Raw genomic sequence first — 20,478 nt, 5'->3', positions numbered from 1 at the left:
CAGCTGTACTGCATTATCAGGGAGGAAGGGCTGGAGGGCTGGAGTGAGTATAAAGAAATCTGAAGGTGGTCACTGGGGAAAGACTTCCTCGCAGATGGCAAATTCATGGCCTCGAGCAGTGGTCACCTGGTCTGTCTCAGCTGCAGCTCAGCAGACAATGAGTTCCCCTATGCCAGAACATCCCCAGGTGTTCATGATGCTCATTCCCCACCAGAAACCACCCCCCAGCACCCTCTCCCAACAGGCTGCCACAAGCAAGTTCCCTCACCTTTACTCAGAAGCGATACCAGGTATCTTCCAACCCCATCTGAAGTCTGAGGTGACAGCCACCACTTGTGCTGTGCCACAAAGGCACTCAGCACACCTTCACCAGCAGCCTTGTCTGCTGTGCCACAAGGAGACAGCGAGAAAGTAAGGGATGCCACAGACCCGTGCTCTGGAAGCCCACCTCTCTCTTCCCTGACACACCACATTCAAATTTCTTACAAGCTCTTCTTTCACAGAACCAGTACCTCGAGAGAGGAAGTAATTTATAGATGTCTCCCCTGACAAGAGAACAGGGGACTGAAGAGAGATGTCTGTCTGCAATGACAGTGCTGTTGCAAAGCTACAAATAAATCCCAGCTTTTCCCCGAGACACATAAAACTTCCTACAGCACACTAAATCCAGGTCAAATACACAGACTATCCATTAGAGAATCTTCTTTGCCATCCTATTTCCTTCCCAAAACTACAGGTGACCAGGTCATGCCACTTGGAAGCACTTGCAGACCAAGCATTTCTAAAAGCAAGAGAAGGAACACAGCCCTGCTCTCACGTCAGAGTGACAAACCTTTGCAAAACAATTCGCTTCCCTCCCCTTCTACTCACTCGAGTTTCAGAAAACATTTCGTTCAAAAGCAGCTTTTAAGGAGGTTACATAATAAGTGATTTGTACCACAAGGCTGGCTAGTTTTAGCCCAGCTACTTAGATCATAGTTGGATTTTATTTTCCAGTTATAGTTGGCAGACTCACAGCCAGTGACGACCCTGCGGGCAGAGGATGCTCCTGGCCACGGCACTTCCTGGCCAGGAGAGACAGCACCACAGTGCTCTGCTGTTTTTGCCTATTTAGTAACAAGCTCTGCTGTTGTATCTGTCCAATTCCAGCTCCCAGACAGGAAGGAAAGTGGGCAGTGCTTGAAGATCCTTACTTTTTCACAGATCATGGTTATGTTTAACGTGCTCCATACTCATAGCGGCCAAAAAGCCATTTGCAGCAGCACCAGGCTCCCGAGGGTCCAATCTCGGCACAAAGAACCCTTGCTGAAAGTTTAGTGAGGTCATATGTCTGGCAAATGTAATGGCAACAAATTAAACTACTTTTTTAAGAACTTGGCTTTCATCATGCCTTGGAGATCCAAAACAAAAATCCTTAACTCTTCACAGCCTGCCCCTGCACAGAGCTCAGCACAAGTGGTTTTCAAGGCAGGGAATGTGCTCATGCAGTGGACAGGCCATGGCAGCCCAAGCACAAACAACATGCTCCTCCTCACTTGGCTGTTCCACTGCTCCCCGAGCAAAGAGCTTCACAAATTGGGCGCTGTAGATGTGCCCAAGTCAGAAAAAAAAAAGATCATGTGTATAAAAATAAAAGATTTAACCCACTCTGGAGGCCACTCCTCAGTGCTCAAAACCCACAGTGCTTAGTGGATAAAGCACAGAGCGCCTCAGGACAGGACAGGGAATAGGATGTGAGCTCCTCAGATTTATTGTTTTTTATGTTATTGCTCAATGTTAAGCACAAGGATTCAAATGTAAGTCTTGTATTTTCCAAATCTTGCCTGCTTCTCAGCAGGTACCTTTAAGAAGGGTTGGTACTTTTTAAATCCTGATATCCTACTCCTGGTAAGAGGCTGTAAGGGGGGAAATGAAGAGCGTGCAAATTGCTGAGATTTGGGACAAGGAAATGCTTGAGGCAGATAGTATTGTCAGAAGAAATTCTGACAATTTCTGACAATCTTTCAGATTACCTTTCTTGCCACCTATATCATACAGAGATTGTTGGGGTGAGTGGGTATGGGAAATCAGGAAGAGAGGGAATCTGTTACCTCTACAACACTGAACAAGAAGTTGAGTCCAGAAAAGCAACTTTCCCAAAGTGCTGGTTTTGACTGGGATAGAGTTAATTTTTTTCCCCAGTAGCGAGTATGGGGCTGGTTTGGTTTTGTGCTGGACATAGCAGGATAATTCAGGGATGCTTTAGCTGTTGCTGAGCAGCGCTTACACAGAGTTAAGGCCTTTTCTCACCCCACCATGCAGAAGGCTGGGGAGGCACAAGGAGGTGGGAGGGCACACAGCCAGAACAGCTGACCCCAAGTGATCCAAGGGATATTCCAAACCATACACAGCATCATGCTCACCACAGAAAGCTGGGGAAAGGAGGAGAAAAGAGGGGACATTCAGAGTGATGGTAATTGTCTTCCCAAGTCCCTGTTATGGGTGATGGAACCCTGTTATCCTAGGATGGCTGAACACCTGCCTGCCCAGGGAAGTGGTGAATGAATTCCTTGTCTTGCTTGTGTATGTGGATTTTGCTTTACCTGTTCAACTGTCTTTATCCTAAGTTTTCTCACTTGTACCCTTCTGATTCTCTCCCCCATCCCACCATGAGGGAGTGAGTGGGGGCTGTGTGGGGATTAGTTGCTGGCTGGGGTTAAGCCACAACACCCACATCCCACTGGCCTGCCCTAAGCACCTGAGCACTTCATCTGTTTCAGAAGCACAACCAAATATTTCACATGGTTCATTCAGAACATCTGAAAAGAAAAAGGAATCTGTGCCAAATGCACCCAAAATGTGGGCACCTCTGGGCACACATCGACTGTGTCATTCATACTGCCATCCTCTCTAAAACACAAACTGCTTCTGCAGTCTCTCAGACAACAGAAACTACCTATTAAAAGGATGCAAAGGCTATTCTTAAAGCAAAGCTTAAAAACTGATGATGCGCTGCTTACACTTTCCTACCCTGTCCAAAGGCCAAAGGCCAGTCCACAACACTGAGGATCAAGTTGAAAATTTAGGCTCTTACAACTGACTTTTGTCATCACTTCAGCAGCCCCAGATCTGCCTTTTCCCAGCAGCAAATTGGCCCCATATACCTTTGAGTGCCCCAATCCCCACCCACCTGCATCACCACCATAAGCTCATTTTTATGAAAATTATGTTAGTCTCAGCAGAAAGCCACTGAAAGCTTAGAGCAAGAGCACAGAATATCACCACTGAATTGATTCCATTAGAGCAATCTAAGGGAAAATAATGATTTATCAGACTGGGAGCTTGGAAACAGAAAACAAAGACTGTGGTAGAGCAGAGAGAAACTCATCATCAACCAAGCATGGAAATGAGAAAGCTCTCAGCCTGCTGCAAATAAAGGAGTTACTGTGGTAATGCCAGCAAGGGGTTCTTAGAGATGTACAAAATACCGACAGGGAAGGAGACCAGAAGCTTCCCAGTGCCAGCAGGGAAACACGAGCAGCTTCACCCAGGTGGGACAAGGAGCATTAACACTACTGAGGCACTGTACCAGCCACCACAGCCTGCAACAGACTGGTGCAAAACCAAAACCACATAGGCTGGGCTTCAAACTAGCTAAGCCCTACATGAAGTAAGGATAGCAGCCAGTCCCCAGCCAAGAATCCAGAGTGCCCACAGCACAGCTGGAGATGGTGGCCCTGGAAGCTGTGAGAGGCTGGCAGGCAGTGGTGGCATAAGGGACCACCAAGGGCAGGTCCCTGTTAGCAGCGGCCAGACAGAGAGTGGTGAGGAGGGTCACATTAACCCCACGCTGCTTGAGTTCCTGTGGCTCATTTCTCCAGGAATGTGGGTCATAGTTTGTTGAAAGAAAGGAGACTTCCAGAGTGTATTAGCAGGAGAGGTGCTGGAGAACAGGATCTCCCAGAAGTCCAAATTCTTGTGCAGCTACATATTGAACACCTGCTAAAGCCCCAAAAACATCAGGAGGAGTGATGAGGGGAGGAAGGTGCCAGTGATGAGCTATTCAACTGTGAAAACATCTGCAAAATGACCAAAATTAAAGGCAGTCCAGTATGAGAAGAGGGGAGTTCCAAGAGAGAGAAAACATTCCACTATTTGGTTGCCTTCTTCTTCCTTTACCCTGCCTTTAATTTAAGAAGCAGACAAAGACAAAACAAAACCCACTTGGAATCCATTCTACATCTGGCACACCAGGGCCCCTCTTCCAGCCTCAAGCCATTTTTTTCACACACTGCACAAGGGAGCAGGGTAAATCCCACCACTGCATTGAATCACCTCTGCACAAACACCATCCAGGGGCTCAGCTGCTCTTTGTCAGATTTGCCAGGTACCAGCTGAGACAGACCCTTCTCCAGGTGCCAGCTGGGTCCACCTCACCTGATCCTTATGGTCCTAGAACAGAGGTGAACTCCCACTGCCTGAAATATCCTGAGAGACCTTTTCATCAGCTACAGCCAGCACACACCGCAGCACCAAGCCTGATTCAGCCTGTACCAGGCATTTGGCAACTCCAAAATGCTTAAACACTTCAAAACCAACTCAGCAGTACCAGAGGTGGGAGAGATGTGACCTTCCTGGTTAGTACTCACTCCACAGGCTGGCTGCTGCACCCCTGGAAAGCACAAGAGATCACAATTGTTATCCATGCTTATGAATAAAATATTCCTTTTATTTTAGTAAAGTAACAAAGCTATTTACAGATACAATAACTATACATTTCAATTGAAAAATAGATTGTGCTCAAAATTGTTAAAGCAAGTCACACACAGTCTGTTAGGAACACAAACAACCCCAAGCCTCCCAATGCCTTCAGCTCTTGGCTTCTCCCAGGAAATCAGTTTGTTTTGTTCTGAATGATTTTCTGCTGATTCTCAAGACATTCCTTCAGCTTGTCTTCAGTGAGTGTCAGCCTCTGCTCTAGGATGGAAACTGTCTGTAAAACAAAGAGAAAGGAACTGTTGAGCTGTTCACAAAGACGCATTACACACTGTACTCTCAGTGTGCAACGAGACAGTAAATTCACAGGAGTATTTAGAGATATTTCAGGGCTGGAACTCCACTGTCAGCATTTAAGCAGGGCAGAGCCCCCCAGGACTTCAGAGAGGAGCAACAAAAGATGGTAGGCACAAAGTCCTCTTGCAGCCTCCACCAAGCACCCCTTTCAGCACTCTGCTTTCAGTCTGGGCTCTGCATTTCCTTTCATGGACAGGTTCTGTCCTTCCACATTGGTGAGACACCAGACAGTCCTCTGCTAAAAAGACATACAGATTTTAAACAGTTTTGCCCTGTTTAATCTCTGATTTCAAGCCTCTGCTTCCAGCTGTTTCTCCCTTCCCTGAATGCTGTGGGTTTGCTGTAATTAAAACAGGCAAAACTTGCTGGACAAACACAATGACAGGCAAGAAAACCCTCCCAGCATAAGGCAGTGCAGCAGGTAGTGGAGGGGAACAAACTCCAAGTGGAAATATCTACCTCAAGATAATGCCCACATTTCTTTGTGTAATCCAGTTACCCCACAAAGGATTGTTTTATCTCTCTCCTTGAGCTGAAGTCATCATGTACAGGATGCACAGGAAGAACATTTTAACCACGTGGCAGTAAAAGCTTCTGCTGAAAACCTTTTATTGATCACTCCAAGATAATCAAGGGCCCCAACTATGCACAACCACTCTCAGCTTCCAGAGACATCAGAATGGCTGATAATGGGTGGTGATGATTTAATGCTTTAATATCCATAAACTTATCAGCAACAATCAATAGCTTCACATTTTGGGCATTTTTACTGCATAAATAACATCCTCTCTTAAAAACAAAGGATGTTCAGAGCCTTGGACTTTAATAAAGTAATTCAAATAAACTTGGACAACCGCTGTTTGTATAGTGGTTATACATAGAAAGCCTTTTAATAGCACATTTCGTAAGCACATCTCTAAGTGCCTGACAAAAGCAAGCAGGTCTCATTATCCCCATTTTACAGCTGGGGAAGCGAAAGCACAAAGAGAGGAAATAGCTTGGCTAAGGCCACTTGAGACTAAGAAAAGCCTTCTGTAAAATGATTTGGGGAATGAGACAAATAGTGGGGAAGAGAAAACAGACATAGTAAAAACAACAGCAGGCACTAAGGCAAAGCAATCCTGATAGATGTGGTCAGGAAGGGCCGTGCCTCAGAGCATTTACCATAATGCACCCCTTTTCCCTCCCCAAGCAGAGTTCAAAGCTTATTTCTAACACGTTTGTGACCTGTGATAAGGCAGAAGAGCACTGCTGTAGAAAACATCACCTGAAAGAATAAACTCTGCATTGCCCAAATATTCAATGGGCTACAGCACCAGCTGCACTGAAGTTTTCTGACTCCTCTCTTGCCACCCCTCTTTCAGGCACAAGAACAGCAAGAACCACAAGAAACATTGTGGAGCCAACAGGTAACATCCCAGGTGCCCCAGAGCCAGCAGGAGCCCTCCCACCTAACCAAGGAGAGAGGACTTAATCTTTTCCATATCCAGCCATGCCACTGCCTAGTGAGTGTCTTAGAGATGAGGAGCAAAGCCACTGAGGGCACAACACAGCAGGCTGAGTGTCTGCCAGGGGTTTGCAGCAAAGATTTTACCCTTCAAGCAACCAGACAGAGAATGGAAAGCAGTAGGGATCCTGGCTTTTCCATTTAAAAAATGAAGTAGTAACTCAACACTCTGTTAAGAAGAGGGGAAATGAAATACTGCATCACATTTCCTTTAGAAAGATAATCGAGGGAATTAACATCCTGGTCACACAGCCCTGCTAGAAGCAATGCCCAGATTACTCGTGGTTCCTCTATTCCAAGATTTACTGCCACCATGATCCCATCAATACGAGTTAAGAGCTGCCACACCATGAGACTGAGCACAAGTGAGGCAGATTTCAGAAAGTGTTGGACTTCTGAGAAAGCTGTAAGAAAAATGTTTATTAGAATGGAAATTGCACGTAAGTATAAGCAGAAAACTTGCAGTAAGTGTTTTTTGGAAACTAAATGTGGAAAAGTAGCAGTCAGAAATGAAATCCAGGAAGTGCAAAGTAGGAATCAATGACTACAGTCCATTTAGACTTGAATATATGATGCTCAAAATAGAGAGGGCATCTGACATCCTAGGAGGGTAGGGGAAAGCACAAATACTGCCCAGCTGCTGTGAGTGTATATTGTACTTGCACAGAAAAGAAAAGCTCCTTTATCAGCTGCTGAGAGTTTGACAATATTTCCACGTTGGTATTTCCAAAACAACTCTTCGGGAGGCCAATGAGACTGCACCCATTCAACTCCTGTGCGGTTTTGCTACGACTCTTCAGAGATAATGAACCAACAATTAGGCCAAGCAGGAAAGCACCCTTAGCCAGATCCAGTGAGGGTTCACTGGAGCCAGGCTGGCACTCTGGCAGGATCGGGGCCTTGTGATGTGTCAGGAGCACAGTACGTGTGTCCATTACGCACCAGGAGTAAATGCTGGATAATTTATTGAAAGTCGTGGCCCAAGGCTAACAGCTCGGGCTTAAATGAGAAAAAAAGATCAACCTATTTATTTTTTTAAGGAGTATTTCTGACATCACAGAAATATACTGAGCATTATTACAGACACTAAGATAGAATATGGAAATTTTCAAAGAAAATAAAATTTAAATCACTCTACCAACAATTGTCTTCAGTTGTCTTCACAGACTTAGCATAGAGAAAACCTGCTCTTCTCTTTGAAACGTTAAGGAGAAAATATGTAGAAAAAAAAAGTTGCCTCCTATTTACTTTCTAAATTCTGGGGAATATTCAGCTCCATCCTCCCCCAGGACACCGAGTCTGAGACACCCAGTAGTCACACTTGCCCACTTGATGACAAGCCCCTTATGCTATTCCTCCATATTATTTTTACTCCCTCAACCCAAATAACAGAATCTGTGATTCTGTTCCAAGATGCTTTAATCATCAGCATCTTTTCCTTAGTCCCTCTTAAACATGCTCCTGTTTGATTAACCAGCAGATACAGTTTAAGAACCACCAGCCCCAGGGTTGAAGCTTTTGCACCAGCCCTGGAGGGGCTTTTGAGGAGGACAGATAAGGGGACCCAGGTGCTAACTGAATGCCAAAGCAAACCAGTTCTACCAGCCCCAAAGGAAACTGCAGGCTGAGTTCAGGGAGCAGAGGTGGCAGCAACCCTTGGGGCCGCGGTGGGAGTCCCTGCCAGGATAGATCCACCCTGACAGACGGTTGCTCTGTTAAAGCAGCACTTAACCCGGAGCTGCGAGCAGGTGAGGGCACACAAGGATGGAATAACCAAGCTCAGCTCACCCCACTACAGGACGACTGCTCTGCGAGGTCAGAGGTGCAGCTCCTGCCCTGAGAGCAGCTCGTGAGCTTTTCAGAACACCCCTTACACAGCTCTGTATATGTATATATGTATGGCCAGACTTGGCAGATTTGGGCAGGGCACTTCGTGCCCTTCCAGCCTGTGCAGGGGATTGTTCAGGTGAGGCTCAGCCTGCACAGAACTGGCCCCACCGTTTCAGTCGTGAGGTCCATCTGCCACAGCTGAGCGAGCTTGGACAGTGACAGGGAAGTCCTCGGGACTGTCACAGCCTTCGGTACTGACCGGGCTGACCCTGCTGAGCATCCGAGACCTGATAGGATGGGATAGCAGGGAGGGATTGAACTGCCAGGGGATGGTCCCACTGAGACTGGAACTCAGGTCCTTGGGATTCAGAGTCCAGAGTGCTCTCCTTTACACCACAGGACCACCCCAAGCACACAGCTCTGTATTAGCCACGTAACAGCTTAGAGGACGGAACGCTGCTCTGAGTGATCACTGGTAATTGGAGACCTTCCCCCCAAAAGTATCATAGAATCAATTGGGTTGGAAAAGACCTCCAAGATCATCAAGTCCAACCCTTGGTCCAACTCCAGTCCCTTTACCAGATCATGGCACTCAGTGCCACGGCCAAGCTCACCTTAAAAACCCTCCAGGGATGGGGAATCCACCCCCTCTCTGGGCAGCCCATTCCAATGCCTGAGCACTCTCTCTGGAAAGATTTTTTTTCTGCTCTCCAACTTCAATTTCCCCTGGCAGAGCATGAGCCCGTGCCCCCTTGTCCTGTTGCTGAGTGCCTGGGAGAAGATACAACAGTTTCTCACAGCAGGTAACAGCTTGGCTGAATCTACAAGGGTCATGATCCTGCACACAGTATTTGTGCTCTTGGCTCTGTGCAGGCAGAATAAGACACTTGCACTTCTACTCCTATTTATTCATAAGAGAAAACCCCTCTCTTCACTGATCTCAAAGGAGGCAGTAGTTTTCTAGCTTTACTTAAATAAAAAAATCCTCAAAAATTTGCTCCACCAGTTTTTCAAAGCATATGCTAAAAGCTTTTGCAGAGCACTAAAACTTACCAAACAGCCCAAGAATAACACTACTTCTGCCTCTTCGGATTTTTCTTTCCCATCTGACATGTTAATTTATGAAGACAGTACTTTCTTTTCAATTTATCCAAAAAATGCATCTCCAAAAGAATACACAACAACTGCAGAGGTTTCTATGTCCACAGTTAGCCCACTCCACTCTGAGTACAAGCTAAAACTCAGGGATGGATGCCTCTTAAGAGGTACAATGAAGACTACAGATGGCCCATGAATTTACAGAATGAGACATGTCAAGTTTGACCTGCAGTTGCTGGCTTAAGAGCTCTGTCCTATGTAAGGAGAATGACCAGTGCTGGTTTGTTTTCAAAGACTTAGATGACCTGCTGTAACTTCTTATGGTTCTCCCTAAAAATGGTGATTTCAGAGACCACTTCATTCCCAAACATGGCCAAGAACTGCAAGTAAACTGCATCATGAAGATGCTGCTTATTAAGCATCCACGGGTCCCTCCTTGGCAAGTGCCAATGAGTGGGTTCAGAGGTGTCCCTATACCTGCAGGGCACAAACTGGTGACACCTGGGCCAGGCCTCCTGCACAGCACTGAGGAGACCCCTGGGCTCTATACTGGAAAGCAAAAAAAGTCTTACAAGAATGGAGTACTGACACCAATCTGCAAATGCACCAGTTAAACCGAGTAGTATCAACAAGAGGCCCCCGTTATTGTACATGCACCAGGGTAGCCCTATCTGCCTTTTACCGAAAAAAAAATAGTAGTGAACTCCGTCCACTAACCATAGTTTGGTGTTTTAAACTCCAGCTGCAAGATGAAAGGCTCATGGGAGAACCTGTGCAGCAAAAGTTCAAGTATGAACCTGTCTGGCAAGTAGCAGCTTCTCTTGCTACCACACTAAATTTTGACCTGACATGCTGACAAGAGTCCCTTCCATCTCAGCACCTGCACTTGTGACCCCCAGCAGACCCCTTCTATTACCACACAGGAGAGTTGGGCCTCCCTCCTCACGAGAAATTTGTACTGAGATGGGATCCAAACTGGATCCTGACATTGAACATGCTCTGAGGCACTGTCAGCAGCAAGAGCTGGCAGTTTAGCCTGAGGAAATAAAGCCTCATGTCAGTATAAGGCACGAAGCCTTCACAGCTCCTACACTCACCACAGCAAAAGGCTCTTCACATACCAGGACCAGACTTACTCCAGTGGTCAAAGCCTTAATCACAGAGATCAAACAGACACTTAAGGTAGGTTTTGGTTTAAAATAAAAAAGTGCAAGGATTTCTAACAGAAAAGATAGCCCTTTGTGAGCTCAGACTAAAACAAGATCTGCTACTTGAGAAACTTTAAACAAGGTCTGTGGCTCCTTATCATCTCAGTAGCTTTGAGTGCAAAGCTAAGGTGAATTCTCACAAAGCCTATTTGCATAAAACTATGAACCTGAAAATTCCAGTACCCGCCAGTATTTGCCAGACCAAGCAGGTGGTTGGTACCAGCATCACAGTGACCACAGGGACCACAGAGGACAGAAAAGAGTGTCCTTTGTATTAGATCAAGTCCAGCCACAAAAAAAGTGAGCCACGGGCTCTGCCACTTTCTCCCACACAGGGTGGGCACACAAGCCCTCTGCAACTGAGCCTTTGAATTTACAGCCCTCTTACTGAAAATGTTTCATCACACATTGCTGTTGTTTAGCCCTGAGAGCTGATCAGCCAAAGCTAAACTGATGGCACTTGCATCAGGTCCTGCGAGTTTCTGGAAGGGAATGGCTGATGGCTCCTGGGAGGCTTCCTTGGCACAGAACTTCCAGACCTCTGGGGCTACACAAAGAGAGCAAGAGAGTCAGGAGACTTCAAGTTTCACCACAGTATAAAACACAGCAAGTTATGATGAGCTACAGCAAAATGTCCAAGCATGTACCATGACAGCAACTGCACAACACCGACGTTAGAATCCCAAATGACTAAAGGTCTTCCCCAACCACAAAGACTTCAAAGCCTTCCCATATCCATCCCCTGCCTCTGAAAGGATGCAAATCACTCACTTAAATGAATCCAGCTGCTGGTATCCAATGGCTGAATACCAATTTATATTAATCTTCAAAGCCTGCTTGTGAAAACAAATTGTGGGAGGTGTTCAGTGTTCCTTCCCATTGGAGGAAAATGGAAGGTGAAGGTCCTGTGAACATCCAGGGAGATGCTCAGCCCTTCTGAAAAGCCAGCCCTCAGACAGTGTGCTGCTAACACACAAATATCCCGAGGAGTGCACTTAATTTAGGCAGCCTTAGGAAGAAGAAAAATGTATTTGCATCAAGATTTTATAACAAGCATATTTAGGAAGTGTATTTCAGAGAGAAAAAAAAAGCAGCTCTGCTGAATTACGCAGAGGACTGGCAACAATCAGGGTACTTCATTTGTTTTGAGTGAGAGATCAAAGCTACTGAATATCCAAGAGATGGGGCTGACTCATAAGAAATAGCCTCTGTGTCCTCTAAATTAACATCTAAAAAGCAAGCTCTTCTGACATTTCACAGGCTTCTCAGATGGGAACTTTTTCATTAGTGTTTCAAACCACTTCTTTTGGAATAAAACCTTGCTGCAGTTCTGCTCCTGTGTTTTGGGTTCACGTGTGATCTGTGGGTGTTCAGGCCTTGAGAGCAACACACAAACCAAGGCATTTGTGCAAAGCAAAAGTAGAAGCACTTATGACATGCCCCCCCTCTAAATCTTTCTTCTTGACTTGTAACTACTTGAAGTCATAAAAGCTTATATTTTATTAAGGCAGTTTCTTAATTTGCAGTCAGTGCCTCTCAGAAGAGAGGGGTCACATTCACTCCTCACTAACACAGGCTTTGGAGATGACATCTCAAAAAAAAGGAATGAAAATTTGATTTTACTCACTTTCATTAAAAGCATTGTACGCACAAATATTTTCAGTTTTGATTAAAAAGCAACTAATTTGTGTCCAAATCTTTTTTTTAGGCTAAAAAACTTCATTTAAAACAAAATTTCTCCCCCTTTGCCTGCAAGTCTTTTCTGAAGCAAAATAATCCTTTAATCTCACATGAGCTAGACTGTCCTTCAGTTCAGGCTTTGGATTATTTTACAGATTTATCAAGTCCTCTCCATTTCACTGTGTTGTTTTCTCTCAGCTTCAACACAAGATTAGTTTGGGGAAGCACATAAAGCCATTTCCTGTGGGTGGATTATCGCAGCTATTTATCAATTTTTATGCTAACCTGGTTCTGAACTCCTCCTTTGGAGAAGACATCTTCCTTCCCACACAGAGTCAACAGCTCCTGCCTCAGTGCCTCCTGCCCACCAGATCAACAGAGAGAGCACAGCAGCTGGAGGTGTTTGAAGTGAGGACAAGAATATATAAACTCTTGGAAGATGATCATTGCAAAAGCAACTTTTCCACTGCAGCCAAGATGGTTACTCACAGATGATCTTTGCAGAAGGGCAGTTCAGCTCTAAGTGCAGAAAATGCATCTGAACCAAGTAAATCTTTAATATGTGCTTCATTTTTGTTCCAGCCAAAACACACCATTCTGTTCCAGGAAGTTATCCAAGACAGAAAATCACCTTGTTTTCCCCTTAAACTTTAATAATTCACCACATCTCTTCACAAAGGCACTGGGATATTGAGATCCAGCCTTCACTAAAAAAAATGGATAAACAGTTTGCTTTTTCCTACTTTTCACATTTCTGAAATGCCAGTGAAGGATTTTTAAGCACTGAGACACTGAAAAGATGCAAGGCTGCAGGAAAGGGAGGAGCAAATCATCTGTGCCATATATTTATTACTGCCATCCTCCTCATTTCTTTGCCAGATGTGAATTGACTGCTCTCCCACAAAGGGGAATAGAGTATCTCAGCAATCCAAAACTACTGGAAACAACTGACTTATGCCAAAGCCTCAATTTCACTCCTCTCTTCAAGGCAACAGAATTATTAAGGATGTGCTACTCTTCTGGAAAAGGCACTCAAACATTACCTTTATTTGCATGTGAAGTGTGGCCAAACACCAACCACTTTTAGGAAAAATCATAAAGACCCTGTCAGGTCACATCAGACCAGTTTCTTACAAGTAAGATGGTCTGAGAGTTTTGGGAAGGAGGAAGAGAAAAAGGTATTCCTGAACCAAAGACTAGTTGAAAGAAAACTGCCAAAACTTTAGAGAATTAAAACATAGCACAAAATCATCAATGTAAGAATGAAGCTTTGCAAATCTATTCACTGTAGTGGTTACTGTTAGTTGTGGTGCACAACAGCCACTGGATTGCTCTGGTCCATCTCTCTCTGGTAAGAGCTGAAGTGCCAAGTCTGCAGTGGGGGCACAACTCCTCCCCAGCCTCAGCAACTGGGGACTGGGTGGGAGATACCTCTTAACTGAATAAAAAAATCCCACTGAAGTATGTAACACCCTCATTTCATCTACAAATCAGCAAAGGGAATGTATTAAGAATTGGTGATCAGCAGATGACACAGCTCAGAACAAAGCTGGCAAGAGATGACAACCTGATGTCTTACTATCACCTCTTTCAGCAGAAACTGAAAGGATTTTCTCTCCTTCCCACTTTTACATGATAGCAGGCTTAAGCATTGAAATGACAGCCACGGGAAAAAATATTAGGAAAATCAATTAGGCCTACATTTGCATAATTTCCTAAAGTAGTTTTTCACAACTGTAACCTTACCCCGTTGTGCATTATGTCATGGTTACACAGTGTTGGAAACTATGACAAGAACAAAGAGCACAATCCCTGCTCTTTGAGGAACCTCCTCCCTTAGTCCAGGAATAATGAGGACTTCTTCTGGGCTCATTTGCTTGAACTTTGTTTGGTGTTGGTTTGTTTCACTGCTAAGTATCAAAACCTTGGCATGAAAATGGAGAATTATGAAGCCACTTCAACAGTGTCTCAGGAACACCTGCCTGTACAAAGGCATTAAAATGGTGTTAATACAAAACACAACATACACAGATTAGAACCAATGAGAAATTCAGTACTTCAAAGATGGCAAAAAAAGCTACAAAAAAGGTAAAAGGTTGCAGAATGCAGAGTTACTCAAGGCAGCTTTTTGGTTTTTTACTATTTCAGGGGTATTTCCAAATTTATCCTAAACTCACTAATTTATTCCTCCCCCACTGATCTGTTTCTCTTTCTGCTGGGTTTAAACAACATGTAAAATTTTCTATGGTTACACAATATCTCCGACAGATATTTGCATTGCTTATATTTAGGTTAAATCCCACACATAGTGTTTACTGCAATATTTGCCTCCTCTAAACACCTATGAAGTTGAAAGGGAGCCATCATGAGAAATGTGGATCTGATTTATGTAATGAAAGATAACAATCACATTCCAAACTTACTAGGGAGACGTAAAAACAGCAATAAAATATTTTGTGTTTACACTGGGTTGCCTTTTACTTACAAATATGAAGGCCCCGTGTCACAGATCTGCCTCCCCTCCTCCAGTGCTCAGCATTCTAAAGATCACAGGAAAAGTGCTTTCTTGCATTTCTGCCAAGTGAACTTAAATACCTTTTGGGTTTCATCCTACACTATTTTAGACTGCCTGTAGTCCTGGTGTGCTTTTTAATCCTTAAATCAGCCTTCAATCCCCTCTAACCCATCATCTTGCACTTTTTAACAAGTCCTTTGACAAGTTAACTCTCTCAAGAGCAGAGAGATAACTCAAACTAGTTATCAATATGTTCAGTATCAAGTGTTCAAGACCTGCTTGTTCCTCCTCAAACAACATTTAAATTCACAGAAAAACCCTCCCCCACAGATTTTTCCATCCTACCAGCATGGTCTCAGCTACAGGAGATCACCAGTATTTACTATCCCATAATTTCTCCCTGCTTGTCACATGCCTCAAAACCACACAATGAAATTCAGGGCCAGACAATAATCACAACCAGTATTTCTTCACAGGAGCAATAAGCAGTTATTTACTTAATCAAAAGCCGACTCCATCCCCAAAGTCTTGCTATAAACACATCCTGTGATGATCCCCACTGAGGGCTGGTACTGCTCAGGCATTGCTTAGTGACTCGAGAGAGAACTGTTTGTTAATGTTGGGATTAGTTGTTTGTAACTGTGGGTGAAAAGCATGTTCCAGCAACGAGGCACAGAAGGGCCCAGACTTGTTGATGGGAGGAGAATACTGCAGAAATTGGACTGTGTAGGTGAATGTTGGGTGGGGGAAAGGAGCAGGTTCTGAGCAGAGTTTACCTACAGACTGCAGCATAATGGGGGAGGGAAGAGAGACAGATTATTCACCAAAACAGAGTTGTTGTGCCAAGCAGTGCTTTAGGCATCACCTGAGATAAACCCTGGCTAATAGCACAGCCTGTCAGAGCTGGCTCACGCAGCACTCCCTACACTGCAGCATAAAGGAACATAATCAGGCATTGGAATGGGCTGCCCAGAAAGGGGGTGGATTCCTCATCCCTGGAGGTTTTTCAACTGAGATTGGGTGTGGCACTGAGTGCCATGATCTGGTAAAGGGGCTGGAGTTGGACCAAGGGTTGGACTTGATGATCTCAGAGGTCTTTTCCAACCCCATCCATTCTATGATTCTGTGATTCTATAAAGGAAGAGTTCCAGCCTAAGCTGGAAGTCAGTGTGAGGGAAATGACAGAGATAAACTGAGAAACATATGATGAAAGATTTATCAAAGTACTACTAAAGTGCAGAGGTTTTGAACGAGTCACATTTTCATTCTATGAAACTACTGCAAAACATTCCCAATTCTTCCAGTCTGAGGCACCTTTGTCATTACAAAATTAAAGAGCAAACCATACCTGAGTCAGAACATCCAGCTGTCCCATAATATGCTCCAGGGTATTCATAAGACTGGCATCCTCCTCCTGCTGCCCATGGTTCCTACCAGAATCCTGAGTTCTTGTTTTCTTAAGATGAATACCACAATCCATTTCTGACTGCTGGAAAAATAAACAGACATAATCTGCTATTGGGATGCAAACAACTGGAGAAGGATTACTCTTTCATGGAGGGTAAATAGCAAAGGAGAGTTTATGCTGGGACAGTCTATGCTATTAAAAACAGGCAAAGGAGAAAAGGAATTGTTCTTGCCAGAGGTGGAAAAGGAAAATCTTCTCCTGACTTGCCTGCCTGCCCCAGGTGGAAGGTTGTTTTGTTGTTTTCTGGGGTTTTTTTCTGTGTGCTTTTGTTTGTTTTTAAACGTTCATGGGGAAAGGTAAACCTCAGACAACAATCCTGAAGCAATCCTGCAAGGTACAAGTTTTATGTGTGCAAAGAGCTCTTCTGTGGTACAAAGGCACAGACCACAGGTAAGTGAAGACTTACCAGTGCCACATGGAAGCACTACATCCAAATTACAGGAATTAAGGAAGATACCCCGAGAGGAGTCTGATTATTCTACTTCAACAGTAAAGTTAAAGTCTCTTTCCATGTTTGGTAGTTGTAAAGACACTATGCTTAAGTACAGCAGAAGCAAGATGTTCCAATATGCATTAGAACAGTTTTGATTTAGACATTTTAATTTTGTTTATATCTTGAACTGGTTTTCCTCCTCAATGAGATTAAGAACAAGTTTACTTTGAAGATTCAATTTCAACTGCTTTAGTTATGCAAGCTTGAATATTTCATTCAGAATAAATTAAGTTTGAGAAACACAAATACATCTCTACTAAAGAACTTATTCTTCTTTCCTTTTCTTTCAAAATGGTATCTTTCTTCTAGAACAAACACTATTTGAATTGTTTATCTGCATTACCACCAGAAGTAGTTCAGATAAGTTTAACTAAAGGAAGCAGCCAACTGGTTAAGCAACTGCAGACATGAGTTTCTCAATTTACACTAACAGACAGGATTTGAGTCTAAAGCCAAGATCACAGCTCTCAGAATGTGGCTGTCCATGGCCCAGAGCCTGGCGCAGCTCCATCCCATGCACTTATTGCTCACATGAAGTTCACAAATCAACAAGGAATTCTGACAGATTGGAAAATGGTCTTGAAGTTCTCCCATGTGTACATTTCTAAAGCCAGAAATGTTGCCACTTCTCTCATATGCAATACCAGGAACGCATTTCCCATCAGCCCTGTATTGACTGACCTGCTGATCTCTGTATTTGGTGCCAGGTGTGCACAGATGTGCAACTGAACTGCAACAAACCCTCAGACCAGTTCCTGTAACTTAAAGCCCCAACCGTTCAGTCCATTATGAAGAGATACATACACATGTACATATATGTGTGCACACAGAAAAATTACATATACCTATTTTTAAAAAATAAAGATACCTAAAAACAGTTGTGTTGTTGGAGCCACTGATTCAGGCCACAGAAATCTCCCAAGGCTGAAGTCCAGCCCAGCATTCAGGCAAAACATGCAGAAATACTGGAGCACAAGTCCTATGGGGAGAGGCTGAGGGAGCTGGGGGTGTTTAGCCTGGAGAAGAGGAGGCTCAGAGGTGACCTCAGCACTGTCTGGAACTCCCTGAAGGGAAGTTCTGGCCAGGTGGGGGTTAGTCTCTTCTCCCAGGCACTCAGCAATAGGACAAGGGGGCACGGGCTCAAGCTCTGCCAGGGGAAATTGAAGTTGGAGAGCACAAAAAAATTCTTTGCAGAGAGAGTGGTCAGGCATTGGAATGGGCTGCCCAGAGAGGGGGTGGATTCCCCATCTCTGGAGGTTCTTAAGGTGAGATTGGCCGTGGCACTGAGTGCCATGATCTGGTAAAGGGACTGGAGCTGGACCAAGGGTTGGACTTGATCTTGGAGGTCTTTTCCAACCCAATCCATTCTGTGATTCTGTGGTTCTAAAGTAGTGCAAAGAGCAGAAATGTGACTACCTAGAGAAGCTGGAGAGACTGGAGGGGGCAAGACAGAGAAAAGGAAAAGAGGCCACAGCAGGAGCAGTGCTGCCCACTGACTGCTCTTCCAGACCCTGCCAACCAACCCATCCTCAAACAGCCAAGCATAACAAGGCTGGTTTTGCAGAGGGCGCAGAAAAGGTGAAGGTTTAAAGGATACATCTCACAACTGCTGCACAGGGATCACTGTGCTCCACTACAGGCTTGGGATGCAGCTGGTGGTAGCAGCCACACCGGCCTCTGCTAATTTGCTTCTTCCCACTTGCTTGAATAATTTGGATTATCTACAGGCCCTGGGCCAGCACAGCCCACACTGCAGGTCACACTGAACAGCCTCGGCATGGGAGCCACACTCCAGCTGCTCCAGTGCTGCAGGTAGCCCAAGAGTCACATGTTGCTCACCCATGCATTGATTCCATCAATTAAAATATGTTCTTGGAGAGATGAGGTAGCCAGCCTTACAAACCTGCTATTTGCTGCTTAAATTTAAAAGTAAAAACAAGCAAAAACCACAAACCACTGCTTTCCAGTGGGTAACTAGCATCAAAAACCATTTTCTAGCTATTTTAAGGCTGACTAGTCTATTTTGATGATCTAACTTCAGGCCAGTCAATCACAGCCCAGCAGAAATTTGAGGGAGCTAACACTGCATACAATGTGCACTTAAAAACCCCAAATGATGGTGAGCTATCCACTTCAAAACCCATCAGAACAAGCTGACTCACAGAAGCAGAAAAATGACTGTACTGACACATCTTCTCCCTCCATCTTTATAGCTTATGTCAGACAGCTTTTCATGAAAAGCTTCTGGGTGGAATTCAAAGTTGATACTCTCTTTGCTGCAGTCCACAAAGTTTAAGAGTCTGTCATATTTGCAAGGGCAATACTGCAGAGATGTTCCTGCACTGATGCTTTGGGGGTCAGGTGGTCCCTCACTCACCAAGCTGAAGCAGGGGCAGAGCTGTCAGATGCTGCACTGCTCAGCCCACAGCCCATGTGCCACCCCCACAAAAAGCCAAGCCAGCCACCTCCAGCCAGGCCATGTGGGCTCTTGAAGGCATTCAGTGGTGGCAACACCCCCAAGAACAGAATCATATCTACAATTAAAAACAGAAGCATGACAACAGGGCTACTGTTCCATTTCAAACATCACAGCTGCTTGACAGATTCCTTTCTGCCCATCATCATCATCATCATCATCAAGGTAACCCTTACCTACAGCCTTCAGCAATGAGATTCTGAGTCAGTGCATCTCTCTAACCCAAGGACACAGCCAGCCAGTAAATAAACTGTGTCAATGTGTCACAGCAGTGACTTCCAAAAGGGAGGCTCTCAACTGACCAAGGCCTTTGAATATCCAGTTCAGGAACAAGCACACCCTGTCCAAAACCCCTCCTGCCACAGCAGGTACAACAACCAAGTATCCAACACCCACACCTACAGAAGCATTTTGAATGACTGCCCACAAACAGGCAGAGAAACTGGAGTGAGACCTTTACAGTCTAACAAAAGAGGGAATGTTTGGAAACTTCCCCTTAACAGCCAGACTACAACCTGTACCTACTACTACCTTAATGGCCAGTGCACTCGAAAGGAAGTGTGCACCCAACTCAGGAACAACCAAACTACCTCCAGAGAGAAACATTTTCAAATTTTGTAAAAGCAGGTTCAATCAGCTCCTGTCCCCAAGAATGAATAAGACCAAACCACAGACACCCTTCTCCTAATGGCAATCTGTATCACAGAATCATAGAATGGATTGGGTTGGAAAAGACCTCCGAGATCATCAAGTCCAACCCTTGGTCCAACTCCAGTCCCTTTACCAGATCATGGCACTCAGTGCCACGGCCAAGCTCACCTTAAAAACCCTCCAGGGATGGGGAATCCACCCCCTCTCTGGGCAGCCCATTCCAATGTCTGAGCACTCTCTCTGCAAAGAATTTTTTTCTGCTCTCCAACTTCAATTTCCCTTGGCAGAGCTTGAGCCCGTGCCCCCTTGTCCTATTGCTGAGTGCCTGCGAGAAGAGACCAACCCCCACCTGGCCAGAACTTCCCTTCAGGTGGTAACTTCCCTATCACATGCTAAGTTGGCCTTCAGTGATTTAAATTCTAACAGATTTAGAAAAATACTGCAAAAATAGAGAATTGTGTCAGTCTCAGTGCCAATGAACATCATGACTACAGGGAGAG

General features: G+C 44.7%; 1 protein-coding gene across 3 annotated transcripts in view; it reads right to left on the bottom strand.

The window, feature by feature from the left end:
- Positions 1 to 4,683: 4,683 nt before the first annotated feature.
- Positions 4,684 to 20,478, bottom strand: part of POC1A (POC1 centriolar protein A) — a 49,156-nt gene continuing 33,361 nt past the window's right edge. For 2 of the 3 annotated variants that reach the window (XM_071550518.1, XM_071550520.1), the window contains exons 10-11: positions 16,239 to 16,379; positions 4,684 to 4,972 (exon numbers count right to left, since the gene is read on the bottom strand). In XM_071550518.1, coding sequence (XP_071406619.1) covers positions 4,874 to 4,972; positions 16,239 to 16,379 — 240 coding nt within the window. In that variant the 3' untranslated portion in view covers positions 4,684 to 4,873. The remainder of the gene's footprint in view (positions 4,973 to 16,238; positions 16,380 to 20,478) is intronic. The other variant, XM_071550519.1, reaches the window with a different exon arrangement.

This window comes from Pithys albifrons, chromosome 3 (genome assembly GCF_047495875.1).
Source record: "Pithys albifrons albifrons isolate INPA30051 chromosome 3, PitAlb_v1, whole genome shotgun sequence".
Lineage (NCBI taxonomy): Eukaryota > Metazoa > Chordata > Aves > Passeriformes > Thamnophilidae > Pithys > Pithys albifrons.
This window is presented reverse-complemented; position numbering and strand designations above follow the sequence as displayed.